The following is an 8,608-nucleotide window of genomic DNA, read 5'->3' as shown; positions in this document are numbered from 1 at the left end:
GTTTGTAAAGAAACCTGTGATTGGTTAAGCGAGGGTCACAGAAAATATGGCTGCGCCCATGAGAAATGCTTTTTGGAGGTCAATTTATGGAAATATCCTGAAAATCCATAATCCAAAGCATTATGTCCCCGCTGCAGCATTCTGCGAGGAAGCCATGACAAACAGAATTCGACCAAAATTTGATGTGCTTTCTCTGGCGACAGATGCCGAACATGGTATGAGTGTAAAATCAGGGGCGGCTCAAATTATCATGTGAAGGGAGGGGGTATTTGGAGGGATCCTATTGGGAGGAAGGGGAGGGTGTATTTTGAGGTAGCTGGGGTGTGGAAGGGTGAGAGTGGGTAAAATGTCTCTGGGAGGGTGGGGGAGGTAATATTCTTTGAAAAAACTGCTTCCATGGGGGGTGGATATTTTCTGGAACAGCCCAATGCACAGACGGAGTTCGGACCCCAACATATTGACCATATCGACATTAAGGATAAATCCTGTTTTCCGGTATTTCCGTAAATAGGGTCAGGGTAGTCGAACTAATCCGACATATACAGTTTGTTTTATATTGTGACGGTCAAACTGCGGTGGCTGCAAAAGTCAGAAATTAAAAAGCAGCCACTCAGCGACTGTAAGCTTGTCTAGGGTCAGGGGGGCTGGCGAGATTAACCGATATAAAGACCGTGTACAATATTAGCGATTATTTTTGCCAGAAGATAAGGATTTAGGAAAGTTCTTACTTTCTCACAATGGAAATACTATTCTACGACCTTGGCAACATTTTTTTTTTTAAAAATAATCTGTTTACTATGAAAAATGCGAATCATTTCACGCCTTTTTTATCGAGCCACGGAAGCGGCAGTGTAGAATAAAAGATAAAATTTCAGAAATAAAGTAAACTTTGAGGATATGTTTGCTACATCTTAATTACAACAATGTTTAATGATAATCTGCAATACTTTTTTTATTCATTTTCTTTATTTAAAACTTGGAAACACTACCGCCATGTAGCGTAATGGCCGATACGCACCTCACCGTAAAACTGGGAACGGGCGTTTATTAGTGGTTAATACCGGAAAACGGGATTTTATCCATAATGTCGATATCGAGAATTGAGCATAGGAGACATCATAAAACGCATTTTGTAACTTTCAGCGTGTTTTTAAAAAAAGTATTTTACCATCAATGCTCTCAATATTATACAAGATTTGAAACATCGCATGAACTCTACACGGCTACTAAACGCTAGCGCCACCACCAAATTGTGGTGATAAGGAAATGAGCTATCGACATTTCCGTGGTGCAGCTATCGCCCGTTTCTGTTTGTAAACACGTGAGTAAAACTTATATTTTATCTTATATTTTTATTGATAGAACTTTTTTCGAAAATCGGAGAATGTAGTTCCGTGTAACAACACTTTTACTACAGGTTGGCTGTTATTTCATTAAAATATTATGCAAATTGTGGTGCCAGGAGCTTTTCTCCTGAATCTGACAGTGGCATATTTTCATATTGGTCAGTATTCGAACACCATTCAGATGACTAGACACACTGTAAGAACATACCTGCGCATGCAAATGGTGTAGAAATGAATAACACGTATTCCCATACATCAAAGAATTACGAAAAACACAGTAAAAAGTTAAAACACGACTATTTTCGAAAGTGGTGGCGTTATCACTCAAGTGGTGGCGCTATACTGTAGTGGTGGCGATGTTGTATATGATTAGTGGCTAATATATTCAATTTTAATATATGAAAATGTCTGTCTGCAAGCCACGGAAATTTCTACAATAATCGATGATATCAACCTATCCCACACTATAATAAAATTACGTTACTCAACAAATACATACATAAAATAATCTACATATATAGGATTCAGATTGTACAACTAAGCTCTATTGATTAATCATATTTAACCGATTGGAATTGAAAATGTACTGTATTCACTTTTCAGAAAGAATTGTGAAAGTAAGGTCTTTTGTTTACAATGACATGCAAAAGACGTATAAAAACAAAGGAAAGTAACTTTCAGAATATTAATATAAAAATAAATTCTACACTATCTTCAAATTATTGCCTGGACACAAATCTTCGTTTGAAATAAAGGTATTGCTACTATTTTTCTTTACCCGAATTTAAAGTACACTTACGTTTGTATTTAAGTACAATATTTAAAGGTTAGAAATAATTCTACATTAACATTTTAAACAAAGGAAAATATTTACTTTGACTACACGAGTCCCAAGGGTCTGTGAGTATTTTGTCTTTTTTTTTCTTGGATAGAGAATGTTTCATAAAGGTAAATAAAACTATGGTCGTGTTTTTCTTTCTTTAATAACATAATTATTTGCAGGAAAATTATCAGTTAGAAAAAATATTGTGTTTGTTTTGTTCCGGACGCGTCAGCAGTTCGTATTATTGAATGTCGTAACAGCGCCACCACTACTGTATAGCGCCATCACTAGAGTTATAGCGCCACCACTTTTAAAAATCCTGGTATATTTCTTCTAACCCGAGATTCTATTATTCATGGTGTGTGCGTATATGATTATTTATCATTTCTGCACCATTTGCATGCGCAGGTATGTTCTTACAGTGTGTCTATTCATCGGAATGGTGTTCGAATACTGGCCGATATGAAAATGTGCCACAGTCAGATTCGGGGAAAAAAGCTCCAGACACCACAATTTGCATAATATTTTAATGAAATAACAGCCAACCTGCAGTAAAAGTGTTGTTACACGGAACTACATTCTCCGATTTTCGAAAAAAGTTCTATCAATAAAAACATAAGATAAAATATAAATTTTACTCACGTGTTTACAAATAGAAACGGGCGATAGCTGCACCACGGAAATGTCGATAGCTCATTTCCTTATCACCACAATTTGGTGGTGGCGCTAGCGTTTAGTAGCCGTGCTCTAGGGAAACAATAGCCAGTTAAACCTTTAAATGAACCCCTACCATTATGAATCACTGGTATCAATCGTCAGATCTGTTACCATTCTGTCAAATGACACCGGTCCCGACAACTGTCATTTGTATTCCGACGAGAAATCAATAAATAATATAAATCAGTCAATCTAAATTCTATGTAACACTTCCTTGCGAATTGATCCCTGCTTGGAACTGCGCATAACGTTGCAGGGTACCAAAATTGATATCGTTTCGACTACATTATACCGGATTATCGCTTCAGCACATGTTACACGAGGTTTGTTTACATAAAGAAGTGATGATCTGGTTTAACATAGCCATAAGAGTATCAGTTTTGGTACACGGTTTATGACATGCGCTACACAAAGCGAGGGTCCAGCGCAAGCAAGTGTTCCCGTTGTTCATGCGATGTTTCATATCTTGTAATATTGAGAGCATTGATGGTATAAATACATTTTTAAAAACACGCTGAAATGTTACAAAATGCGTTTTATGATCGTCACCTATGCTCAATACATGGTAAAATGCTAAAATATATTGGCTAAACTTAACCAGGGGCGGAGGAGAATGGGGTGTGTGGAGGTCCGAACCCCAAGTGTCTGTGGCCCAATGGTCATAGGCATTCAGCAGTAATGATGCTTGATTTTATATATGATTTAAAAAAAACATCAATTGACAGTCCAGGACCCAAAAATAAATTCAGCACCCATTTACTGTGTGTCGCCATTTGGCTTGCTCAGTGTTTGGGGTATTTAATATGGGTTCTATAAAGTCTTGTCGGTGTAGTGATGTAACACTGTAATTTGTAAATAAACAGACTTTAGTATTCAGTGATATATATATATAGATATAACAGTTCTCAGATGTAATGGTGATTGTCTATCATCAATAGCCAATCGGCGTACACCAAAGACTTGAAACTAATTTTACATAATAATAGAGAACAGGTAAAGAGTGTAAACAGGTGATGTATTAGGAAATATGCTACGGCCTACGTCTGACTACTGATATTCAAATATTCTACTCTTTTGCAAATAATTATCATAGGAAATGTTTTACATATATAGGACTTCTTCTATGAGTATTATAAGGCAACAACAATATTGGAACTTTTTCTTTTATTAAATTTAACACCTGTGACATGTGTGTGAGTGAGTATATATTGATCATATAGTGTCATTATTTGCCAAACAAATGTGCCACATGCATATGGCGCAGATATTAAACTTTTAAAGTGGTTCAGCGGAATCAGACGCCAGTGCTACTGCATTTGTATATATTTAGTATAAAGGTAAAGAAAGGTAATTTAACATTGTATATGATGAACAGACATGGGCTACAAAACTCTTGTGCGACAAACATGGTATCCAGTAACGCTTCATGAAATTTTATCAGAATGGTTGCCTTGATGAAATCTTGTCAGGTTTGAATATGGGTAATCTGGGGTAAAAAACTATGCAGCTAGGTCAAATCAAAGAAAAAATGAATACAAATATATGGGGGTTATGCCTTTAGAGCATCAGTAAGTTGATTTCTAACATCACCGGCCATGTTTAAAGCATAAAAAGTGCAGTATTGCAACTTTTTTTGTTAAAAAGTTGAAAAAAATATTCTCCAAGGCCATAAAAACATTTAGGGTCGGGCCAAAAATTTAGGGTAGGTCGGGATACCGGAAACAAACAGTTTTGTTTTTACGCATAATAGCAATGAATCTCTCCTTTAGATAAACAAACTTACACGTTTGGTGTCTCTGTCTTATATTTTAGTAGTGTTTGAAAAACATGATATTAGGAATATAGCGCATTTAATACTAGGAAGTTTAGGGAGGCATGTTCATAGAGGGCAAAGGCCTAAAAATTGTGTGGTTCTAGTAACATGAGAAAATTTAGGTAGCCTAGGGTTGGTAACTGGTAAGATTTTTTTTTTAAACAAAAAATAATAAAGAAGGATTGTCCTCTTTTTTGCTCATGAAAAACTGTGTGGCCGAATGATATGTAAAAATGGACACATCTTAGATTAGTGTGACATTTTGGGCAACATGAGGTTTAAGCTTAAATAATCTGCTGTTTTTTGATACTTTGAAAGCTACATAACAAATAACAAATTAAGTCTTGATTTTTAATGTGAAAACATTGTCTTATGGGCTCCTAAATACAGTAACGGACAAGCTGCCAGTTTAAGATCATTTTTTTTAAAGCAAACAGCAACTTTAATTGCATTTATTTAAATGTATTTTCAGAAACAGAAGTATCCAGTGTGGAAGACGTGCACGAGAAGAAGCAAAGTTTTGCAACTATGTTTAGAAAATCTAGACTTGTTCAGATGGGAGATTTAAAAGACAAAACAATGGCAGGGAGAATAATTGATGTTGTACAGGACGATCTTTATATTGATTTTGGTGGGAAATTCTACTGTGTGTGCCCCAGACCTTCATTTCAGGCAGAGTAAGTTTTAAGGCCTAAAGAAAAAAATGTTTGTTTCCGGTATCCCGACCTACCCTAAATTTTTGGCTTGACCCTAAGTCATGTATAGTACATGTAAATGTTTTTATGACCTTGGAGAATGTTTTTCAACTTTTTACATAGGCATAGTACAAAATACTGCTTTGTCCTTCAAAAGTCGTATCTAGATGTTCTTAATAAGTCAGTTTTACAACATTTTTTTGTGATGAGTAAAGTATAAGTTCAGTAGCAAATATTTTTAGGCTTTAACAGGACACATGGGGTTCATCATCAGAACTCGTAAAGAAAAGGTTACGGTAACTGATTGCTGTTGCATTTGGTGAAGTATGTCTCTTTGGCCATTGCTTAAGGTTGCTGGCCTTAAATCACCTGTATGGGTTTGAGTCAAGCTCTGGACATATTATGATGAAGCCATCCAGCTGTCTTGCTGAAGGTTGGTAGTTTTACCTAGGTGGCGCTGTCTGTGACAGAAATAATGCCGATGGGGCACCTGTGGTCTTTTTGACTGAAATAATGCCTATGGGGCACCTGTGGTCTTCTGTGACTGAAATAATGCCTATGAGGCACCTGCGGTTTTCTATGACTGAAATAATGCTGATGGGGCACTTGTGGTCTTCTATGACAGAAATAATGCTGATGGGGCACTTGTGGTCTTCTATGACAGAAATAATGCCGATGGGGCACCTGTGGTCTTCTGTGACTGAAATAATTCTGATTGGGCACCTGTGGTCTTCTGTGACTGAAATAATTCTGATTGGGCACCTGTGGTCTTCTGTGACTGAAATAATTCTGATTGGGCACCTGTGGTCTTCCTGTTTAAGTTGGAAAGTCAGAATATTATTTGAACTATGTCAGTGTGATTTAACCCTTACCCTGCTAAATTTCTGAACTGGACTGGTCCATCATTTTTGGGCAGCATCACTTATTATTTAAAGGGGTGTTTACTGACTGAATAACGAACAGTGCTGACCATGATCAGCCTGAGCAGACATTCATGCTGATCTTGGTCTGCACTGGTCTCAAAGGCAAAATCACTTGCCGCCAGCAGGCTATGGGTTAAAGCAAATGAATATCTGAAAATCTGTTTGGAAAGTGGCATAAGCCCAGTATCAAACAATTACGTAAATTGAAAGAAAAGTGAAGATATATAATTATTTACCTATCATGTTGTTATTCTACATTTCAGCCAATATGTGAAAGGACAGAGAGTAAAAGTTTTAATGCACAAGTTTGAGATGTCCTCTAGCTTCATGGGTAGTGAAAAACACGTGACTTTACTTGAGGCTGACTGTACATTAATGGGGAGTTTTGACCCATCCCAACGTGAACAATCAAATTTATCTGCATCTACTGGATTTGCATCTCGTATGTTGGCCGTGGAGGATAGTGCTAAAGATAATGAAGAGGCTGTACAGGAGTCTGAAGGAAAAATTGAAACCATTGTAACTAAAGGAAGTGTTGAAACAGAGGAAGTGAAATAAAGATTTGTGATATTTTCAATTTAAATTTCTTGTTAATTTTTTCATAGCTGCTGTCCAGAAAATAAGGGAAGGGAAACAACACTTTTATATAATATGGGTTCACCATATGTTGTAGACCAGTGTTCACAAATGAGTTCATGTAAATTTGATTCAGGTCCTTGCTGTTATCCCCTTGCTAAAAGTGATATAGCAGGATAATGTAAACTCTTAAGATCATGTAAATGTAATTGATTTTTTTGCTGTGATCACCTTGCCAGAAGTGGAGTACCTGGACAATATTATGGTGACGTGACGGTAATGGTCTCTGTCTGTAAATGTGTACACTGTAAAGCCGTAAATCCATCGGTAATACTTCAGTCTAAAGAATAATTTCAAAACTATGGAAAGTATTTTGTTGAACCAAATGATATTGAGATGAAGAGCTATATGCAAGAACAGTAACTTGACAGCTTACTTTTGAATTGAATTTGTCTTTCACATTCGTCCTGTAGAGGACATTAAAAGGAAGTACAACATCAAAGTACCATAACTCTGTCTTATTTTATTTTCCATTATGTTAGCCTTTAATATTATTGTCATAAAGATTTCTTAAGAACTATTCTTATATATAGGCCCTAATTTGGTTGTTAAATAACTCTACAATAGAAGGCATGAGGAAGATGTGCATTGTGTGTTTCGACAGAAGATTCATTTAGTCAGAGTGAAGTTATGGGCCCTGACTTTGTTAAAAAGACTTGTTTGAACTTTCTGCTTTATGTTTTCCTGAAAGTACATTCCAAGGAGATGTGAAGCTATACCACCAGTTTTAGCTCATTCGAGCACATTGTTAGAAGTTGGGTCATCTAGGATATAAAACTAGGTCACCAGGTCAAATCATAGAAAAACATTACATCACATTTTCTACCTGAAACATTTTAACTAAAGAAGACAAGGCACAATGCTTTTCTACATGAAATCTAGGTAATGTCTCCCAGTACGTTGGGAAATACATTGATTTTGTCTTGTTCATAAGTTAGTCTGTTTGTTTGTCTGACGCCCCATGTGGTTCTGGGACGATCTGTGTATGAAAAGAATTGGAACCACTGCCTTACCCTTGCATGATAGTAAGAGGCGACTAATAGGGTCTTAACACTTGGTTTTGCAGTAACTCTGTGATTCCAGCAGGTATGCAAATTTTGATTCCATACCTCATGTTTTTATTTCGATGTAAATGAGATGTGGAACCAAAATTTGTAGTCCTGTTTTGCGCCATATAACCTATACTGTGTTGGTGCACTGTAAAAGCCAAATAAATAAATAAATTGTTTGTCTGACACAAGTTTGTCTGTACTACTCCTCTGAAACTACTGGTTGAAATGCATTTTGGTAAAGTTAAAACCCTTTAAACATCAGTTTTGCTACTAGAAATATATTTTTAGTAAACTATTTATATATCAGATTGTCAGTTCATAAATATAAGATGAAGGAAACTTAGATTGTTATATAAGTAATCTAATCAAATACTTTGTTAGAATTTTGATAGGTCAGATACATTTGTTAGTGTTTAACTCAAATTATTTTTACTGAGTAGGACAGTTTTCAGTTGTTAAATGACATTTTGGATTAGTTATAGGTTTAGTGGCCTTTTTGTCCCCAAAATAACTAACTTTTATAGGAAGGTAGTACCAGTGTTAGTTTTGCATGTGTATGGGTATATTACTGTTTGAGTTATGGCCTCTCAAGATCAAAGTCAA

At 36.1% G+C, this 8,608-nt stretch overlaps 1 protein-coding gene across 1 annotated transcript; it reads left to right on the top strand.

Moving 5' to 3' along the window:
* The first annotated feature begins 13 nt into the window (after nucleotides 1–13).
* Nucleotides 14–6,894, top strand: LOC123541321 (28S ribosomal protein S28, mitochondrial-like). Its single transcript, XM_045326744.2, has 3 exons — nucleotides 14–215; nucleotides 5,172–5,376; nucleotides 6,581–6,894. The coding sequence occupies exons 1-3, from the start codon at nucleotides 47–49 to the stop codon at nucleotides 6,873–6,875; spliced, it is 669 nt and encodes a 222-aa protein (XP_045182679.2). The 5' UTR covers nucleotides 14–46; the 3' UTR covers nucleotides 6,876–6,894.
* Nucleotides 6,895–8,608: the final 1,714 nt, after the last annotated feature.

The sequence above is a fragment of the Mercenaria mercenaria genome, chromosome 16 (genome assembly GCF_021730395.1).
Source record: "Mercenaria mercenaria strain notata chromosome 16, MADL_Memer_1, whole genome shotgun sequence".
Lineage (NCBI taxonomy): Eukaryota > Metazoa > Mollusca > Bivalvia > Venerida > Veneridae > Mercenaria > Mercenaria mercenaria.
The sequence above is the reverse complement of the archived record's forward strand: the minus strand, read 5'-3'. Positions and strand labels throughout refer to the sequence as shown.